The sequence below is a fragment of the Athene cunicularia genome, assembly GCF_003259725.1.
Source record: "Athene cunicularia isolate RWA chromosome 5 unlocalized genomic scaffold, athCun1 chr5_part1, whole genome shotgun sequence".
Classification (NCBI taxonomy): Eukaryota; Metazoa; Chordata; class Aves; order Strigiformes; family Strigidae; genus Athene; species Athene cunicularia.
Genome location: NW_020799101.1, coordinates 42,846,778 through 42,868,466, shown reverse-complemented (window position 1 = coordinate 42,868,466; position 21,689 = coordinate 42,846,778). Strand labels below are relative to the sequence as shown.

The window sequence follows — 21,689 nt, the reverse complement described above, 5'->3', positions numbered from 1 at the left end:
CCATGTGCCTTAGCACAGTTTCCAGGAAGATCCACTCCACGATCTTGCCAGGTACAGAGGTGAGGCTGACTGGCCTGTAGTTCCCTGGGTTTTCCTTTTATTTCCCTTTTTAAAAATTTCCCTTTTCCAGTCAGCGGGAACTTTGCCAGACTGCCACAACTTCTCAAACATGATGGAGAGCAACTTAGACACTTCATCCGCCAGTTCTCTCAGGACCCACGGATGCATCTTGTCAGGTCCCATGGACTTGTGCACCTTCAGGTTCCTTAGATGGTCTCAAACCTGATCTTCTCCTACGGTGGGTGGTTTTTCATTCTCCCAGTCCCTGCCTTTGCCTTCTGTGTCTTAGGTGGCATGACTGAAGCCCTTGCTGGTAAAGATTGAGGCCAAAAAGTCAGTGAGTACCTCAGCTTTCTCCATGTTCTGGGTAGCCAGGTCTTACATTTTTCAGAGGGCCCATATCTTCCCTAGTCTTCCTTTTATCACCAACGTACCTACAGAAGCTTTTTTTGTTGCCCTTGAGGTCCCTGGCCAGATTTAATTTTATCAGAGTTTTGGCTTGCCTAACCTGTTCCCTGGCTGCTTGGACAGTTTCTCTGTAATCCTCCCAGGCTACCTGTCCTTGCTTCCAGACTCTGTAGGCTTCCTTTTTGTATTTGAGATTCAGTTACAGGGAACTTCCCCACAATTTGGAGTACTAACTCTTTGGGCCCATACTGAAGCCTAAAAAAGTCTTAATTGAAAAAATCCATTTCAGTTGGTTTGAATAAGAACGCAGTCATAGGGATGGGAAACTTGCCAAAGACTGCAAAGCAAATGGTAATAATAATTACCAGTTGAATTTCGGATAATTGCTTAGCAGAATGCAACAATGATCACTGTACGTAAGCTCATTTAAATGTTTCACTCCACTGGGACAAAAAGTAAAGAACATAGTAATTTAATTTGCCAATGACATAAGCAGTGAAGAACTGTCAAAAGATACAAAACTGCCAGAAAACATTAGAAAACAAACAGAAAAGCTTATTCGTTTTCCAAAAAAGTACATTTAGAGATATACATCAAAAACACAAAGATGAAAAAACATTTGGAAATTAAGATGAGCCGGTGCATGTTCAGAGATATAGTTGAAAAGGAAATGTAATACTGGGGGGGGAAAACTAAACCAAACCAAACCAGATCAGATGAGGACCTCCAGTGTACTACATTTAATTTCACAAACTGCATTGACAGAATGGGATAAAGTGAATTCAGGGAGAGGCTACCTGAAGTCTCCATCTTTAGTAGCACCCATGTGCTACTACTTCTACAAAGGATTACTGCAATGCATTTTAGATCTATGGAATGCAGATGTTTTAAACTTACAAAACTTAGATATACCTCAGCATCTCTAAAATTTAATCCTCCACTTATTTCTCCCCAGCTTCAGAAATTCTTTGTCCTAATATTCATCAGTGGTTCCAGGCAGAACCATGTTGATAAATCATAAATAGCAACAATGATAATTGTAGGGCAAAGGAACTGCAAAGTGAATAAAGGCTGGAGAACAATCATTTCAGCCCAAGCTATTTCACCGCAGAATGAGCTTCCAGAGAATGCTACATTAAAATCCACAGCTTAATTATCTTTAGGATATACTATGAGACCTTACCGATTCATAAAAATTTCCTGCAATAATATGGTATAAAGATCCAATTTGGTTTTAATAACAAAAGGTAAAGGGCAGAAGATTCTGATATTTGCTGCGATCATCACTGTATTGTTCTTTGCATCTTACTAAACAGAATTTGGCTAAACTACAAATGGAGATAGTGTAACAGCTTACAAGGGAGGAAGTAAAAAAAAGAGGGAGGAATTTAATATAAAGAGTTACATGCGGAAGAATTAGAATGACACTAGTGAGGGAAGGGGCTTTGGAACCTCAAGAGAGTAATCTTATCAGCAAAATGCATTAAAATTGCATCTTTCAAAAAAGAGCTGGGAGAACAGTAGTTCTTCTAGCTCTTCTCAATCTCCAGGTTACATGAATTGTATAGGTAGGATGTTCTTTAATTTTTGTAGGGAAACTAGCCTTCCTGGTGAACTCGAGAAGAACTAGTCAAAGAAACATACCACTTTTCTCATTCTGTGACAGAGATTGTGTGCTGGGTTGTGGTAAGCCTCCCTGCCACAAGCTCCAAAGGTAGTTAGTCTTCCAATTTCCTAATTCAAGTGTGCAGAAGCAAAGAGGCAACCATTACACCATGTGATGAGTGTGAAAGAAATAAGTTTATAAGATTATTTTATTTCACTATGAGTAGCAACAGTACTTGTTGTCTGAAGCGGAGGTAAGAGTCTGCAAAAAGGATCTTCAATCAAAGTAATTGAACATACTTTCTGCAGCAGTTTTATGCTCCAGTGCTGTGTGTATCTAAATAAAGTAACAATCGCCTCTGAGTGGAAGGAAAAGTTCCTGTATCTGGTGTTGAACAATTCCAGGGCTATATCTAAGGTATCAAACAGCAGCTATTTTTGCTGGAAGCAATTTTAAATTGAGGAGGGAGAAAAAAAAAAAAAAAGAAAAAAGAAAAAAGAGAAAAGCTGTTGAAAAGCACCAAAGAAAGCTGGGGCTCTAGAAAAAAGCGCCAATGGTCCTGACTGAGCTTTCTGTTCACTTCTCAATGCATCAGGCCTGGAACAAGTTTCTCGGCGCAAAATTTCTCTAATTGGCTGGAAAGCATTTAAGGAAAAATCTTTTTAATTAAAAACAGAGAACCAACAAGACATGAAAGCCATGGGGGTTGGGAGAGGCATATGTTGACCTTATGAAGCTTCACAGCAGAACTCTGCAGGGGCTGTTTAAACTGAGAAAGCACAGTTTTAATTAAAGAGTCCTGAGGAACAGACAATTCAAAAGCGCAGGTCAGCTAGATTCCAAGAGGTCAATTTAAGCATAAGCAGAAGGAAAACAAGACTTCTGGTCATTTTGCCTTCCTCTGGGAGAAATCTGTTGCTAACTGAGCATTATGCTCTGTGCTTCCCAACACAAAAGCTGGCTGTCCTCTAACCACCTCTCTGGGTGTTGCATATTGTTGTAAGTATCTAAAGGAGGGAAGAAATTTTGTGAAGTCCACCCCAGTTTGTTGACACTGGATCACATCCTAAAATAAACTCAATTTTTTTTCCCCAATGTGTGGAATCCCAGATATGATTTTGCATACTTGAAAATAGAACTCTACATCTTGCTAAGCTTCTAAAATCAGTGGGAATCCTGTAAAAAACACAGATCCAGAATATTACCAAACAGAAATCCTCTTTTTTTAAAACAAACAAACAAACAAACAAAAACACTCAAACTTTTTCTTTACTTTTGAAGTATATTATGTTACTATCACATCTAGTGAAGCTAGTCATTTTTCCTTGCTATTTGGAGACAAAAGGAAAAATAGCCTCCAAACTAAAGGAGTTATGAAAAGCAATGTAACTAGAACCCATAAGGTAGCAGGGCTAACATAGAAAAATGGAACATAAAAGCTCCATCTCTCCATGAAGAACTACTTCCCAGTAATTGAAAAGGATGAGGAATTAAGTAGAAAAGTAACATCTACAGTAATTTCCCAAGAGAAACAGTAATGTTAGTGCACTTCAATTAGTGTATACATGGTTCTGCGCATACACGGATTGTTATATTTAAGTATTGCTTCTGTTCAGATAAATTTCTCTGTTATGGGTTCTTTGAGAACTCATGGCTAGATGCATCTGCTTGGGTGAATGAGGTGCATATTCCAAGTCAAGGCATGGTTATTTCAAGACTGACAGACAAAGCAGTAAATTTCCCTGCATCAAGGAGGAGCAACTAACTGCCAGATTAAGCAATTAGTTCACTTGTTTGTGAGATATTTGCTACTATTGTAAAATTCCAGTTAAAAACTCTAAAGTGGAAAGGTGGGGGTTTTGTTTGTTTGGGGTTTTTTGAGTTTGTGTAAGCTTGGAAATTGTATCTTATTACATCTTTGATTTTATTCTCTCTTGCTTCCAGCCAGCCAGGGTGCAAGCTTTGATGCAAGTTCTCATTTCTTATGTTGACCTATATCCTCACATAGCTAGCATTTATGTAGTTTATCAGGTATATCTTCCACAGATGGACAAAACCAAGAAAAAGCCACCACTCACTCCTAAAACAGAAATTCAAATCTGTAATGAAACTTACAGTAAATGAGAGAAGAAAATGGCAATAAACACTTCTATACTAACGGAATAAATAAACCCAAGAACATGCCAGGAGATATGGAAGTTAGTGAATGTAACACTTTTGATAAAGGAAGACAAAAGATGCCATCATAGTTCTTCACAGAGATAAATCAGTGACAATACTGAAGTATGTAGTAATTCCTGCCCAGAAACAAATCCAGGAGAGAAAACTGGGACAGAGCAGAATCTTACTGTAGAAGGCAAAGGGCATATTTTCATCCTTTTCTGCACACAGAAATTCGATGAAATTCTATTGAAATAAAATGGACATTCAATGAATAACTCTCCATACACCTGACACAGGGCACCAAATGCAGAAAGATACTAGTTCAGGTCTTAAAAGCAATATACCAACATTAATCCAAGCTATACTGCTTCTAATTTCAGAACCAGCAGGTTGTTTGTCCCATGCTCTGCCGCATATTACAGGATAACCATAAAGAGAATTTCTTACCAGGACTCTGTAACTTACCTACCTCCCTGTGGTGGGCTGGTCCTGGCTGGACCCCAGGTGCCCACCAAAGCTGCTCTATCACTCTCCTCCTCAGCTGGACAGGGGAGAGAAAATATAACAAAAGACTCACGGACAGGGAGATCACTGAGCAATTACTGTCACAGACAAAACAGACTTCACTTAAGGGAAATAAATTTAATTTCTTTCCAATCAGATTGGAGTAGGATAATGAGAAATAAAACCAAATCTTAAAACACCTTTCCTCCACTCCTCTCTTCTACCACGGTTCAACTTCACTCCTGATTTCTCTACCTCCTCCTCTCTCCTGAGCAGCACAGGGGGATGGGAAGTGGGTGTTGTGGTCAGTTCATCATACATTGTTTCTGCTGCTCCCTCCTCCTCACTCTCTTCTCCTGTTCCAGCATGGGGTTCTCCACGGACTTCTCCAATGTGGGTCCTTCCCACAGGCTGCAGTTCCTCACAAACTGCCCCAGTGTGGGTCCCTTCCAGGGGTTCCGTTCTTCAGGCACAGGCTGCTCCAGCGTGGGTACCCCACGGGGTCACAAGTGCTGCCAGCAAACCTGCTCCAGTGTGGGCTCCTCTCTCCACGGGGCCACAGCTCCTGCCAGGAGCCTGCTCCAGCATGGGCTTCCCATGGGGTCACAGCCTCCTTCGGACACCCACCTGCTCTGGCATGGGGTCCTCCCTGGACTGACAGTGGGTCTCTGCTCCCCTGTGGACCTCCATGGGTGGATGGCACAGCTGCTTCACCATGGTCTTCATCACGGGCTGCAGAGGAATCTCTGCTCCAGCACCTGGAGCACCTCCTCCCCATCCTTCACTGACCTTGGTGTCTGCAGGTTGTTTCTCTCACATATTCTCACTCCTCTCTCCTAGCTGTTGTTGTACAGCAGGTTTTTTTCCCCTTCTTAAATACATTATCCCAGAGGCGCTACCACTGTCGCTGATGGGCTCGGCCCTGGCCAGCGGCAGGTCCCTCTTGGAGCCAGCTGGCATTGGCTCTGTTGGACATGGGGAAAGCTTCTGGCACCTTCTCACAGAAGCCACCCCTGTAACCACCCCCCACCACACAAATCCAATACACTCCTGCACATAGTATGTTTAAATTATCAAATTTCTATAATCATAAAATGAGATGCTGTAGCAACAAACTATCTGTAGATAGAGTCAGGTTTCCATGCAAGCTTGTATAACTGTTTTTAATTTGATGTGTACATATGGTTTCATGTTCTAGTGCAGTGATCATGAAGAAACAACTTAAAACTAATTTCTAGTATAATCCAATTAGAAGATGTACCACCAGCCACGCTTCTAAAGAAAGTTCCAAGTTGAAAGTCTTACTTGCTTTGGGCATCACTTAGTTTGACTCTCTACGGTTAAGAGACTCATTCTGTAGTTCAGATCACCAATGATCTCGCTTCTGGTTGCTGCTATTTCTTGTATAACATGGTTCCTTCCTACATTCACCTAAAAGCAATGTATTTCAAGGAAAGGAATCCAGGTCTAGTCTATGCCTGATTGTGGTAATTTGTGACCATATTTCACCCACTATTTTGCACATGTTCAGCTTCTTAGTAAATTTGATTAGTTCTTAAGAGACCATGAATGTTCTCCGTTCCCCTACGTACAAGTATAGCAGGAAAAAAAAAATCCCATAGCAGATAAAACCAGAATGAATAAAATCAAGGTTCTAGTCTGTAATTACTCCTAGAGAATCAGAGGAATTGGACTGAGTGAATGAAAATATTGACAGCAAGGTCTCTAAAGTGATGCATTTCTGTACCTAATCAATGTAAAAAGAAAATGTGTGTAATGTATAAATATAGGGGTAAATATGCCATATTTGCTCAGAATAAAAAGTGCAGCCACTGGACTTTAAAGTCAGAAAAATACATGTTGAACTCTTAAGACCACAATCGGAGAACAGTAACATTCACCTAAGCTTTTGTTTCTATGCTCCCCCTTCCCCTTCAAAGTACTATGGTGACTACATTTTCTTCCACAACCTTTTCCATATTTAATGGAATATAATACTGCTAAAGGTAAAAGAGAAGGAAGATACTATGTAGGCAAAACTTTTCAGTTCTTTCAAACAAATCCAGGTTCTCATCATCCAGATGAATCAGATGCTAGATAGATGAAACCTGACGAAAACTTGCACTGAAAGTACAGTAGCGGGTACTTTGCATCAGATAGCTTCTTCTCAATTTGTCAGCAAGGTTTACCAGTGTCAGCTGCAGTTCTGGTGGATGACTTCTTCACCATCATCTCTAACTGTCCTACAGAAATATGTTCTAGGAGACCAGAGTTTATCTTTCCTGACTATGACCTGATCTCAAATATGTCCTCACTGCATACTGGTTAGATTAGTACCACGCAATTTAACTGAAACCTTAAAAATATTATTCCTGAACTAATGTGATGTCGAACATTACGAAGTACCTATCACTGGGAAGGTGTTAGACAGCATAGTCAGTCACTTCAGTAGCTAATTACAGATTTTGTTATGTTTAACTATGATTGTCTAATTTCCAAGGATCTAAATGGCATGTGTCAAAATAGTCAAGTTGTTATTCAGAGTTCATCGTGTGCAGAAGTGTTGCAAAGCCTAGCCAGAAGGTGAGGTTTTATCTGTATTTAGAGATGGTTCTAGTCTTTCCTGCAAGAAGTGAGGCTTAGAGTAAAAACAACAACCAAAATTCATATTTGTACAGCAACATTCAGTGTATTTGCTTAAAATACTAAATTAAAAACTAAAACAAAACATAATTTTCGTTGCATGTAGTTACATGAGTTTATTTTGAACTCTGGCCAGTTCTGTAATACCTAATGTACTGACTGCAGTGTAAGAATAGCTAGACAAGATAGTGCTGCATAGTTATTTTGGCATTGGAGCTTTTTCTTTGCGGGTAGGGTGGGGGAAGAGGTCACACAGTTGCCAGTGGTTCTCCTTCCACAGCCATCAGGATCCTTCAACATCATCTAGGAGATGTGTCAGGACTAGCTGAGACACAGCTCAGGTGGTAGCGTTCACCACCCTACAGCCCAACACCACTATAACTCCAGTTCCTGCAGGGCTCCTTGTCAGAGCACTTGGTACCCCAACTGCCTAATCATCTCAGCACCTGCTTCCTTCATGCTCCATACCCTATACTCTAACCATCTCTGGGTATGTTACTCTGCTCCCACTCACCAACCCCAAGCACATTTGGGATTTTTTCTATTCATTCCCATGCACAGGCCAACAAATGTCCTCCCTCTGATCTACTGTTGCTTGATACACTTTCTGTGGTGGAAGTAGCACTGGCAACAAGGTGCTCTTACACTACTTTACACTGCGAGCATTTTTAAACTATTCCAGAGGCAACTGTGATGGTGTCTCACTATTAATAATGTTCAAACACTAGATCACAGTATGAAGTATCAGTATTTGTACTGCATTAATAGTCTAGCTAATGATTTTAATGGCAAGGTAACAGGACAGATGCTGGAATACTTGCCTCCATTTTTTCCCACTGTTCGGAAACACCTCCAGAAGGTCCGAAGAAAAGATGCCCTGTTATGAGGGGTAGCTTGAACAAAGCTGAATTCACGGAACAAGATGTGTGTTCCTTGACGCACACTGTTAAAACTGTGGAGATAAAGTCAGAACAAGAGAACGTTAGAAAGCTGAACCGATGTGAATGTTCTGCGGCCAGCTGGAACAGTAGCAAGAAAACCACTGGCAGTTACATTTTGTGAAACCAAACCTCCAAAGCATATACCCATCTGTTCTCTAGAGAGAAGACCATTTGCAAAAACCACACACTGGAACTTAATTATAGGAATTAGAGGTTTGTGAAAGTAAAATTCATTCTAAAGAATCCCAGCAAAGGGTGTCCAAGAGCCACTTACTTGAAACCAATCCACTGGAAAATGGCTGGCCAAGAGTAACTGTTGTTTATCTGACCAGAAGATGCCCTTTCTTTTAGTATCATTTGAACTTCACTGCTATTCTCATCACAGTTTTCTCATCACAGCCACACACACAGAAAAAAGTCCTCATTAACAGAAACCTCAAGATTTCATTTCTAGGTTACTGAAAGTTGATTCTATTGGATGGATAAAATCTGTTTCAGTTGTTATGAAAAGCAGATTGACACTAAAGGACACTTTTGCATTTTGAAAAGATTCGCTGCTAATTATGATGGATAGTCAATTTGATATTCACATTCTTGTATTTTAGTACAGATTTCCCATATTTGAGCTGTAAGCACTTTAAGCTAACTTATTGTAGTAAAGACTTGTCTTAAAAAGGTTTCTCTGAAGTGCAAGAAGCTCTCCTTTGGGCATGGTAAAGCTGAACATGTAAGAACAATAGAAATGCAAATACAAACATTATATACCAGAAGGTATAATGACAGGGTTGCCTCAAAGACAGATTTTGTGCATTTCACTCCACATCATGCAAGTGGGACAAAGCTTTCAAACACTCCAGAGAGATCATTAAAAACATTCACTTGGGACAGCAGCTTAACTCTCCCACATAGGAGAGGATTAATGAGAAGATACAAGTTTACTTTCATCACAGCAGAACCTCTCCATAGGTAGCATCTCCACAACAGACAAAATCCAGTGGTCAGTGTGAAACCTCTCAGTTTGCAATTTTAAATCATCTCTTTAAATATAAATAGTTTAAATCACTTTATCCTTCATAGTATAGAAAAGGGTCTCTCACATTTGAAAGAGAACTCTACCACAGAGAGTCAAGCAAAATAAAAAAGTCATGTAACAACTTGGGGGGGGGAGTCAATTTAATTTTTCAAAGGAGAATCACAATTTCTGGTTTTTAATGTCATGCTTCTCAGAGACATGCAAGTAAATGGAATTTTCTGTCATGTGTTGAAAGCTAGATGTAGAACATTGTTTCTAGCCCTCCTACCCAGAAGGAAAAGCAACTAAGTACAATCACTTTATGATTAAGACTCATGACTCTTGAAGCCTGGAATTAGGAATACTCTTTCTGTAAATATCATGGACAAATATATTATTTCATATTTATGAAACCTTATTCATGCACCAATGCTGTACAAACCAGAGGAAAGCACAGCCATTGTCCCAAGAGATTAAAGCAAATAAATAAATTATATGCCTGATCAAAATATGCCAAAATTACAGGAAAGGGCTCCCATGACTATTGCTGTGAGTAGAGTATTCATTACGAAGTGCTGTAGCTCACTGCCTTAGAGTGAATGAGTTCAGAGTAAGGGAAAGTAACTTGCATAAAGTCTCACAAGATGCCTGTGACAAAGCTGGAAATGGGATTTCAGATCTTCTCATCCCTAACCACAGCCTGTAAGACTTTTTTCATTTTCAATTTGCATTGTTTTGCTGATGATCTGACAGGCTCATGGAGAAAAGAGGGATACAAATAAAAAAGAAGAAACTTGGTATAATAGGAGAAGGCAGCTTTCAGAAAGATGACACATGTAAGGGAGATGTTTAGGAAGAGAAAGAAGATGAAGGCACAGTGATACAATTAAATGCACCAAATTATGTTGCTCAGAACAACTACAGCACAAGCAACTTCTGGAAGTAGATCCTGGTACAACTGTAATGGAAAGGTCCAGACATGAAGCTAACATACTATTAATGCACAGCAGACAGTCCTACTGTATTACTCCTTAGTTCTAGTAAGTGAAAACTCAAGTCACTCACACTTTCAACATGGGATTGCTCTAAACCTAGCAGGCAGAAGGGTATGATATCACTTGTTGTTGCTTACTCAGTTTAAAGAGTGGGTGGATGTGTTGGAACATCAGCACACCTGGATGTGCTGACAGCCAAGTGCCGCCAGCTAGTTGAGTAAAAGAGGCACAATATTTCTTTCATTCTTCATTTCTTGCAATAAGATTTTGTTTAGCTATACAATGGAAGGATTTTTCCCCAAAAGCTCAAGTCTGCAAACATAGGAGTCAGAATTTTATCCTAGTTAAGATGCTGCATTTCAAAGACCCTCTTTTATAATTTCCTTTTTGTAAGTTGTAAAAGCTAAACTGAAAGGAGCCAGCTCATGATGGAGCTATCCAGCAAGCAGCCCAATGACAAACCAACAGATCTATTCTCAGTCAGGGTTCAAAATCACTACAAGAGACAGGAACACTATAAATTTTGAAATCCCTTTATCATAGGTAGATGGGCAGTACAAAAATAACTTGGCCATCTTTTGCTTAACAATTGCCCAGATGTGGTTACCATTAATGTGGTGGGTAGTAATGGCTTACAGGTGAACCCTTTTGGAAGAAAAAGAAATGGTGACAACCCAAAGCTGTTGTGGGTATTTCAACAGCACATAGGGAACATGGCCAACATCTTACTGATGATTTTTATATATGTGCAAACAGATGTCTTTTCCAGTTTCTTTTGAATGCAAAAATGAATCAAGCCTCAGAGTCAGAGGAATGACTTAAGTAAGCAAGATATCAACAGCAAAGCAACAAATTTAGCTCAAACATTCTCAGCAAGCTTAACAGCTTCTAAGATTCTTCCCTTGGGACTGCTCAGTCTTCCTTCTATCTGACCTCCTCTCACCGAACAACTCATACCCTTCGCAAAGTTAGGTGGCCAGAGCTGACAAGCACCTTTGCAGGAAAAAGACTTACAAAAAAAACTAGTGTAGCTCAACAAGGTATTAGTTTGTCATCAAGAATTTAGAACTTGGTTTGTGAACCCAGAAACGGGGAAAATAATTTTTCACTTCTCTGGTTAACTTCTCCTTTTCTTCTTTTAGGCATTTAGTGCAGCCATCTGCAAGAGATTCCTTCAGGAAGAAAGCTTTCAACAACTCTGCAAGTCTCCAAGCCTCCTATTGCAAACCTAATGGCTGCCCCAGCCCTCTCCATTACCAGCAAATAGAGTACAGAAATCAGAACATTTAAAAACAGTTACTAATGACATTATTTTATTTGTCTTACTGAAACTGAGACTAGAAATTGAACTGAATGTTCATTTGTTAACACCAGTTCACTGCAAGCACTCATATTTCACACAAGAATTGTTATGTAACTGGATACATCATTAACAAAACAGCTTTTCCCATTCACTTGTGAGAATATTCTGGAGAAAGATGAGAGAAAAATAAAGCAAGGTTCTCGTTCAATGGGAAGATCTAAAGAAACTTTTGCAGTAGGGACTTCAAGATGCTTACTTGTTCACTCCTTTCCTTTACATGCCCCAAAGCAACCAAACCACAGAACAGAGCCTCTTCCAATGCCACTGCTGAGAAAGCTGCGTCTTGCAGCACACCTAGTCTATTGTTGTGGGATGGCACGTGCACGTGAGGAAGGAAAAAAGCCTTGGGATGAGACTGTGATAAAACAGCCCCAGCTCCCAGAAATGTCTACGCTGGGAACTCTAGCACTCAGGTGCTGCTTCTCTGAACAGAGCTGCTTTCAGTAAGTCTTTGTCTTTTGTGTAATTACATTTCGGCAACTTGCCAGAGTTCAGAAACTTTCAAGCACTCTTTTCAAACCTTTGGATTTCTAAATAGATTGTAAAAGTCCCAGGATGCTATGGTAACATCCCAATTGAATCCCAGTACAGTAGTTAGCCTCTGCCTGCTGAACTCAGGCAAAGCCAAATATCCTCAATGCAGAGAGAGCCCCAAGTCCCTGAGGACAGAAGAGCTTGCCAGGACCCTGCTGTCCCCTAGCAGGTGCCACCTTTGGTTACCATGCAAAGAGCTAAATGAGTTCACAGGACCCCTCCTCTACTACATGGGAAACAAGGAACAAGGACCGTTACTCCTTAACTTACAGCATTACTGCTTGCATTTTCTATTGAGAGCATGATGAAGGAAGAAAATCACTTTGAAAGCTCATGCTGCTTCTCCAGTGTGAACAGTTTCCCCCCATGCATACTACTTTTCTTCCCAGCTACACAGGTGTCTATGTCATTAAAACAGAAGGTAGTCTCAAAAGCAAAGTTGCCATCAGAGGCTATGTCTAGACTGACTGAAACATCTGTAGAGAGAAACAATGTAGAGGACCTGATGTCAACATTATAGGTATCTCAGGGTTCATTTTTTCTCGAAACACACTCTGGACTAGCTCTAGTCTAGTCCCATGGGCTGAATGCTCATTTGCAGTTGGAACACATCTTCCAGTTTAGTTCCATCTGACAGGAACCCAGGTCACAAGCTCCAAGACTGCTTCATGGTGTGAACCAAAGCACAGTAAGTAGGGATAATCAGAAGTATTAGGATTAGAGACTGTGGTACAATGGGTAACAAAGAACTAGCCCCAGCAATAGAAAATGCTGAAATTCAAAAGGTTTTAAAACCCAGGCAATTTCTGTTGCTAAATAACTCATCCACCCGCAAAGCATCCCCAAGTGACCAATCACACTTACCCCATGGCTATGCTCCAAAACAGCAAAGGTGAGGCTTATCTTACCCAGAACCAGCCCTGAGAGGGAACAATTAAAACTGTAGGCACCATTGGGAAAAAAAATCCCAGTTTTGCTGCTGTGACAAATAAACTACTGCTGCATGAGCCTAGTTTAATTTAAGGTCATTCTATTCTTCACCTATTGGTTTAAGTGTGCCACCCTACTTGCAATATTCAGACTAATCATTGGATTGTTTCTTTAGCTATCCCTCTTGGAAGGTAGTGTAGGAGCATTAGCATGCCTCAATTCAAAGCTGTTGTATCAAGTGCTTTTTAAAATTCCACAGATATTAAGATTTGGGACAATGAAGTCAGCCACAAGGAAATCACCACCTTCCTCTAATGAAATTAGCAGTGCTTTTTAGGCACTTCCTCTGAAATGTGTTAGCACTGTTAAGACGAAACAGATGCTGAGAGTTATTCCTGATGACCGAGTTTAAGGAAAAAATCCTTTTTTTAACAACCAGGCAGATAGGAAATCATTAACACTCAACATTTTGGCGAGACTGGGTGATGTAACACTGCAAACACAGAGCCTGGATTTTTTTGAAATCCCTTCTGTCTCACCCACTCAAGTTTATTTCAGCTGAACGGTGGGGCAAGAGGGAAAGGAGTGACACAAATTTTAATCATTTGTTGTCACACTTCTTGGTATAGGCTCAGGAATCTCTGTATTCATGGCAGAGTTAATACAGGTGGTACAGAGATTATCCCACGTACTGTTTGAAAGGAAATGAACCACAGCACCTGTGACACAGCTCAGGGTAGGCAGCGAACAAGCTTTCTTATGTTGCTTTGTAGCAAATCAAATCCTCTGAGACCAGTCTACAGATTCTGGAGAAGGAAAGGATTAAAGGAGTTGCTGTGCTTGCTCTTTATTACCCAGAATCCCTTTATCTTTTTTAGAGTCCCCCTCCCTCCATTTTTCCTATGCTAGGTCAGTAATTTAACACCTTGAAGCTTTCAAATCAAAAGCTAAAATGACCTTACTGTGTTGAATTATTATCCCAGGATTTAAGAAAAGGAAAAAAAAGGCAAACGGGGGGGGTGGGGAATCTCTAAAAACAGAGGCCTTTTGATCAGAGCAGCATCCTGCAGTTTGCTGTAACTTAAGCTGGCCATTCTTATATAGTAGGAATTAAGGACTCCCCCTGCTAGGCAGGGCCCTATTAAAACACAATAGCTGTTTGAAAAGGGTAAGCAAGCTGATATGGATATAATAGGCCACATATTGGGGCCCCTTTCTACTCTGAAATAAAGCTGCTTCTTAGAGTTATGAGCTGGGAAACCTAGTGTTCAGGAAGATGGGAAAGGCCATACAATGGAAGATGGTAAATAGCCCTGCAGAAGCCCTCCAAGGTGCTTAAGGGAAAAGTAAAGAAGCCTTCAGAGATAAGCATCAATCACCCAGGACTAGCTCTTGCAGTCTGATCAGGTACTATTTCAGACCACATGGTGTTTGAGTCTGGAAAGCTCTTGCTGATATAAATATTTAGTTTTTACAGTAGAAAACACAGTGAGTTGTGCACCACAGACACAGCTCCATGAATACCATTATAATTAGTTTTATGGAGATCATTGAAAGTTGCCACCCAGTTTCCCTCAGCAAACCCTTGCCCTTTTCCCCCAAACCTAAAATAAATAAATATTTTTAAAATTCCAGAATTATAACTACACAAAGAAAGCTGCTGACTCTCAAACTAATGTATTTAGTATTTGTTCAAACTGGTCCAAGTAGACATTTTGGGACAAGAAGAAAATTCCTCATTGAACCACTCTATAATCTTCTATATGCTGAGGGTATAGGAGATTCAAGTCCTCAATAAGCCTTATTATCATACAGCCATGATCTCCATTCTTTGGCTCCCTTTATTAACCAACAGATGTATTTTTGCCCTCCCTGCCATGCTGTGAAATTCATTCACTAGCTGCAAGATGCTACAGAAACCATGCAGTGAAACTGTGGCAAGGGTGAGAAGATGGCACAAAGAGAAACACTTAAAAATTTAAGCAACAAAAGGTAGTTTTCAGGTTTCCTCTAACAACTCTGGAAGTAACTATGGAATTGACATCAGCTGGAGATTAATTTTGATGTCAAAATGTCAATGTCCACTGAAGGAGGAGTATGAATTTGAAAACTATTGAATAACTGCACCCATCTTGTGCTGCTGAGATCAAAGTGTAATGCCACGTGAAGGCAAACTGGCTTCTCAGAAAGTTGAGGCCAAAGTTTAAGCACAATTCAGGGCCTGCTTGCTCTATTCTGCATGTAGTCTCTCCTGTATCTCTTATTGTAAGACAGTTCCAGGTTTTATAAATTAGACTTTTAATTATTTTAGAAGGTAGGAGCACAATCATGTTACGACTGTGATGACCTGGGAACTACTGAAATATAACTTAATGACTGGTCCAAAGAGATTCAATACTGGTGCCATGCACGCAGCTCCCATATTTACTCTTTTCAGTCTGGGTTAGAGTGGAGATATTCAGAAGAAGAAAAAAATTTACAACTAATACTCTCTCACCTATTCAGTTGCCTTGGCAAGAACTATAGCATATCAAAGACTGAGCTGCTTCCAATATTTCCATCATGGCAACAGATGAACCTTGGCAAAATTCTTTAATATAGGTGAAGCTTCATCATTTGACATTAATGCTAACTCTGTATTTAGAGATTGCTTACCTAAACCACTTTAGGCTCACTACAACTGCTTGGTTACAGTGCTGACCAGCTACAGTTTGTCCAATTCATCTGAAGACATGCAATAGGATTAATTTTGCAGGACATGAAGTTACTGTAAGTCTCTAAGGCTAATATGTTCTGGAATCTGTATGATTACAACACTACACAACACAAAGTCTCAGGTTCTCTGAAGATATTCAGATTTCTAGAAAACAGACTTGACTTTTTTTTTAAAAAAAAAAGAAAAGAAAGATAAACCAAGTTTTAAAAATGCATTTTTCAGGCAAGCTACAAGACTTTCAGGAGTTTGCTGTTCATGGGGATGCAGAGACAGTTAAGAAATTTTATCCTGTAAAGGGTAAGGAATCCTGTTATGGGATCTTATCGTACACCATTGCTGCAGGCATTTGCCGATTTTTACAGCTTGGCATATCCAGTTTAGGAGAAATTTTACATTTGTTGGCCTTGGCCACATTGTAACACATGTATTCTTATAGCAAGGCAATTAGAAATGCTCCTTAAGATTGTCTGTGACACCACAGTGTTTCACAGCCTAAGAATGAATACAAAAGTCCTTCCAACACCACAAAACCAAAGAAACTCCAACCTTAATTCTGATCCATCTTTTCTTAAAGATCTTTCTGGGAAAAATAAAGTGTTCCTCAAACTTACAGGACTTTATTCCAATTTAATACGAAGTCTTATAAGCTTAGATAGATGGAAGCCAAGAATTCCCCTGAATTTGATCTCCTATATACGTATAGTAGCCGAGACTCATACCAAAATGCTTCATTAAAAACAGAACTAAACCATACAAGTCAGTAATACAAAGAATGATATAGTCATTGATGTAGCTATCATGTATTCAACAGCAGTTTTCTTACAGCTTGAGACATCAAAAACTTTACTGGAGAAAACAGTATGTTCCAAAAAAACTATTCCTAGCAGAAAATTATAAAACTATGCCTTGTAATTCTTAAAAATTAAAAAAAAACCCCACACCATATAGTAAGGGAAAAAACACCAATGTGTACCAAACTTCCTAGTTATTATGTTTTTCCAAAGCTGCTATTCTCTAGTGCATTTCTACTGAATTCCAGGTGCCAACTTCACATTACTAAAACAGTTTTTGTCAAAACATTTACAGAAGCTGCAGGAAATCCAATCTTTACAGCATGTGATCAAGCATGAAAGGAGATTCCTGCTTTATATACACATTGAAGATTGTATGCAAAAGACTGTAAATAGTCCCACTACATCTGTTGTGGATATGTCACTATTTATCTTTCTCATTTTTTCCCCCTATATATTCCAACACAGTGACTCAGCAAGCACAGCTGAGCAATTTTCTAGAATGATGGGGAAAGATGCTTGTCAGTGACCTCGGCATTGAATATCTATCTTGCATCATGGTGAGCTCTACTACTGACCTTTCCTGAGTGGAAGATGGACAATATAAGATTGCTACAGTTCACCAATTCTGACTTGAGGGCCCTTTCACTTCTGCAAGAATACAAATTTAAACAGAGCAGAGATTTGTGATCAGAAGTGCAACAACATGGCTAAATCAGTAACTACCCAATACTGCAGATATTCAAACCAAGTGGAATACACTGATGGAGAAAATAAAATTAAACCAAAGACCCTGTGGCATCCCAGAAAGGGTACGATGAGCACTGTGAAATACCCAACTGATGAAATGAGTTATGGCAAAATGACTGCAAAGATCACATACAGGAGGCTCCTTAAAGATTTTCTTAGGAACAGCAATGACTTGCTTATCTATTCTGTTGTACTGCCAAATGCCAACAGTGGGATGAACTGGGGAATAAAAATTACTTCTCTATTATCTTCTAATCAAGATCATAGAGATCAATTTTCAGCACACCCTAGGATTTTGTCCTTTTCCCTCTCTCACTAAATTATCCAGACTTGTTTCAAGAATAAATTTACACATTTGAAGTATGTCACAAAAGTCTGATTTATCACCCAGATGGGATCATGTATACACCTCCAAATTTGTACCAGTAACATTAACAACTGTAATGAAAAGCAATTAAAAAATTGGAGGCATAATCAGAATTATGCTGGAGTTATGAACTAAAACTATACAGAGGGTAATACATTCAACTCTAGCCCAGAGAAAAAGCACAACACAGTTAGATACATACAGTCCTAACACTTGTACCATTTGGCAGGTTTCTGGACTTAGGCTTTTGGAAAATTTCACACATCTGTTTTCCAGTTTTATTAGCTATCAACACTGCCTATATGCAATTGGCTTTAACCATCATTAAAGAAAGCTCAACATTATGGCAAATGTGTTGCATTTCAACATTCAAGGATGTTAGAAAGCACACAAATATACCTGATTACATAAAGTCTCCATAAGCTCCACTTCTGCTGCAACTATTCTGACAAAGACCACAAATAAATGTCTAATTTCCATGATGTAAAGGAACAAGAAAGAAGTGAGCGAAGACTGCACTGCTACACCAATGAATACATACTAGAAGCATCTTAACTGACCACATTGTATATAGAAGTTGCAACTGCCTCTCTTCAAATAGCAAGAGCAGAGTGCAGCTCATGTCAGTGTGTAGTAAGCAAAGGCTTATCTACAGATAACTACCCTGTGCTGACAAGGCACTGATATCAAGTGTTAGCATTCATGCACTACGGCAAGTTCTCTAGATTTTTCTGTCACCAAAGCAATATTATAAGTTTCCTGAGTGGAGTGTTTTATCACACACAGCATCAATGGTAAATGGATTCTTTCATGTTCAATTCTATGTTACTTCTTTGGCTACAAGCCTTCCAAGATTGTCCTGCTCACCAAAAAGCTTCTTTACCTTTCCCCCCACCCCATATTTGTTTGTGAGAGTTTGGACGCATCTGAGTATCCACACACCTGTAAGATTCTCAAGTAAGTGAGAAGAAAACACCACATTTTCTAACACACCGGTAACATGTACAAACTACAGTGGGAATCAGTGTGTTATTCCCAGTAATATATGCATTTTTTCCAGCTGTTTACTCAACAGCAGTCATCCCAATCAGCATATTTGTCAGGCTAGGACTTGTTGCAATGTTTGTTACAAAGAAACAACTCTGGGAAAATCAGGAATTCATAGATCCTGCCTGTCAGATGAAGATACCAACGCTGTCTGTGCTGTCAAGCAATTCTATAATAAAAACATCACACTTCAGGTGGCAGATCTACAGGTTCTGGACAACATTCACATAATTTGCATCACAAATAAGCAAAGTTATTCACAACTCCCAAATCTTCCACAGTTCTCTTACAGAACACATACCCCATGCACAGTAGACAGGGGGTATTGAAATCCCAGTTCTAACATGGGTTGGAGAAGCTTAGATTACAAGGAAGAGATTTTGCCATTCTGACAACATTTCTCTGTAGAGGTAAGACTGAAAGGTTTTGTGTCCATTAGCTCTTAAGTGAAGAAATACACAACTATTATAGGTTCCCCAGAAAGATTTATCAACAAATTCAGTCCTGCAAATCCATGTACTCTGTAGAGACAGACTTTGAAAATGTCTCCCTCATAGCAACTTATTCACATTAGCTGCAAAATCTACTCCTCAGAGCTGCTGGCATGAGTGCTGTGTCTGAGTGCATATATTCATTCTCTTTCCACTGATCACTGAAGAGTAAAGGCGAGGCAGACAGTGCTCTTATGCAGTGCCCTAGGGATCAAGGAATCCCAAGTAAGAGCCTGTCAGGAAACATCAAGCACGTTACCCCTGCTGAGATTTTTCAGCCCAAAGGGTTACTTCACAGCTAGGTCACAGACAGCAGCAGCTTCACACCGACCGCGTGGCTCAGCATGGTCTTGCATTGAGTGTGATAATTTTGTCTTTTTCTCTCCAGAGCAGAACACATGTAGGAAACTGAAGAATGTTTGAGGACCACATGAAATAATATTTCTGCAATTTCTCATAAGATTATATCAGAGAGAATATCAACATTTTATGTAAGAACCTGAAAGTATTGTTACCTCCTGGAGACTACCGATTTGCTCAAAACACACGGAACTAGCACTAAAAAACCCCAACCACCAATGTCCCTCCCCCAAACAGTCTTGCTGACACGTTCTAGTGAATGGCTCCATCTCTCAGAAAGGGAATCTGGCACAACCTGTCAAAGCCCTAAGGACCTTCTCACTGCTATTTTTGCTATTTATACTACAATTGTACAAAGCACGGAGCCGGTGTTCTACAATGCAAGACACTGTAAAGTACATGCAGTACAATATCACTTCTGTCTTGAAAAGCTTACACTATATTCCTTGTGAACAAGACAGAACAAGTTACTGTGAAATGGTGAAAGATGCAGAGCAGATGACAGCAAGATGATAACAATGATAAGGCCTACATACACAGAGATGCAAAAAAAAAAAAAAAATTGATGGCTCTAAGCTAGCTTTAAGAATCTCTCCTCTTTATAAGCAGATAATTCAGCTTATTTCCAGTTGCCAATTAAGGTTGTCTTCAGTGAGTGGCTTATTTCTCATGGGTATCCCATCTGTCCCATTCCTGGCCCTTCCCCCTGCCCTCCCCCCCTCCAGGGGTACTGAGGCTATTTTAAAGAGGAGAACACTATTTACAGATTTATTTAGGTAATGTAGTGTAGCAGTACAGGACTGGACAAGCCAAAAGTTTTTCTGATACCAAGGCCTGTACCACTGCTATTGCCAGAGAAAGCCAAGACAGCAATATCATATTTGTCCCTAAGGAATGAGTTGAACAAATTGTTCCAGCCAATCCAGACAGCAAGAGAAAATGAGATACTTTCATTGCTAGAAGTTGATACTTCTCACCATGATAACATCTTCCTATCCAAAGATCTCAAACTGTATAGCACTGGCAGTACTGTTACTCTAAAAAAAGCTAATGTTCCTTTGTGTAAAATGGGCTCTACACGGCGCAGACATGGTATTTTGAATTGCCAGGCATACAACAGATGTAAAAGCAGTATGCGAGCCATGACCCCTAAAAACAAACACACATCACAGACACCTTCTCAGATAAATATTACCCAACTGTCACAAAAGGTCCAGCAGATGCACTTCAAGTCAGAACCAGCAGGAACTTCCTTCACAGAAAAAGGGGATCTCAGACATCAGTTTGCAGAGCCCAGTGGAAGTAGCACTGCATCTGCAAGCTAAAAGCAAGATGTCTTTCTCAGTCATGTTCCAACTGGCAGGTAGTCAGGGAGACATTTCACCAGAAACAGAAGAAAACAAGAAGTGTTTGGGGAGAAGAACACTGACAAAAAAGTGCCTTTTCCTGTTGTCTCCGGTTCACTTGCATTTGGTTTATCAAACAAACTACAGAAGTGATAGGAAGAAGAGTTTCCTGTCCAAGGTGAGTTAGCACTGGTTACTATTTCTGAGCTTTCCAAAGAGTCTTAAACAGAGTAGCACATCTACCCGCAATCTGGAAGAGAAAGTTTCAAGCAAAGAGTTAGCCCAGAAGAAAAGCAAAAAATTACTACTAGGAAATCCCTTGGTTAAAATCGTTTTTTGCTGCTTCTTCCAGCTGAAGTGAAAAAAAAAACCAACCTCACACAGACTCCCTGTAAGATCCCAGAAAATATGAAGTAGGATGCTATGCACATTCCCTTTGCGTGATCAAATGCATTAGCATGGGAGCCCTGTTTTTGTTCAGTACAAGAAAGATCAAGAAAACAGGATGATAAATAATGTATAGGAAGAACATGTCCCTTTAAGATATGTTGGCACAGAGGATAGACTGGAAGAAGTAAAGCAGCGTTAGGGTGTAATTACACAGAGGGCTTTCAAAAGTCTGCATTTCATGAAGATTCAAAAGCAGAGCAGAGACTTCTTAG

At 39.8% G+C, this 21,689-nt stretch overlaps 1 protein-coding gene across 2 annotated transcripts in view; it reads right to left on the bottom strand.

The window, feature by feature from the left end:
- C5H11orf49 (chromosome 5 C11orf49 homolog) overlaps window positions 1-21,689 on the bottom strand; it is an 84,974-nt gene that overhangs the window by 50,334 nt on the left and 12,951 nt on the right. For both annotated transcript variants that reach the window (XM_026849553.1, XM_026849552.1), the window contains exon 3: window positions 8,206-8,336. In XM_026849553.1, the coding sequence (XP_026705354.1) occupies window positions 8,206-8,336 (131 nt within the window). The remainder of the gene's footprint in view (window positions 1-8,205; window positions 8,337-21,689) is intronic.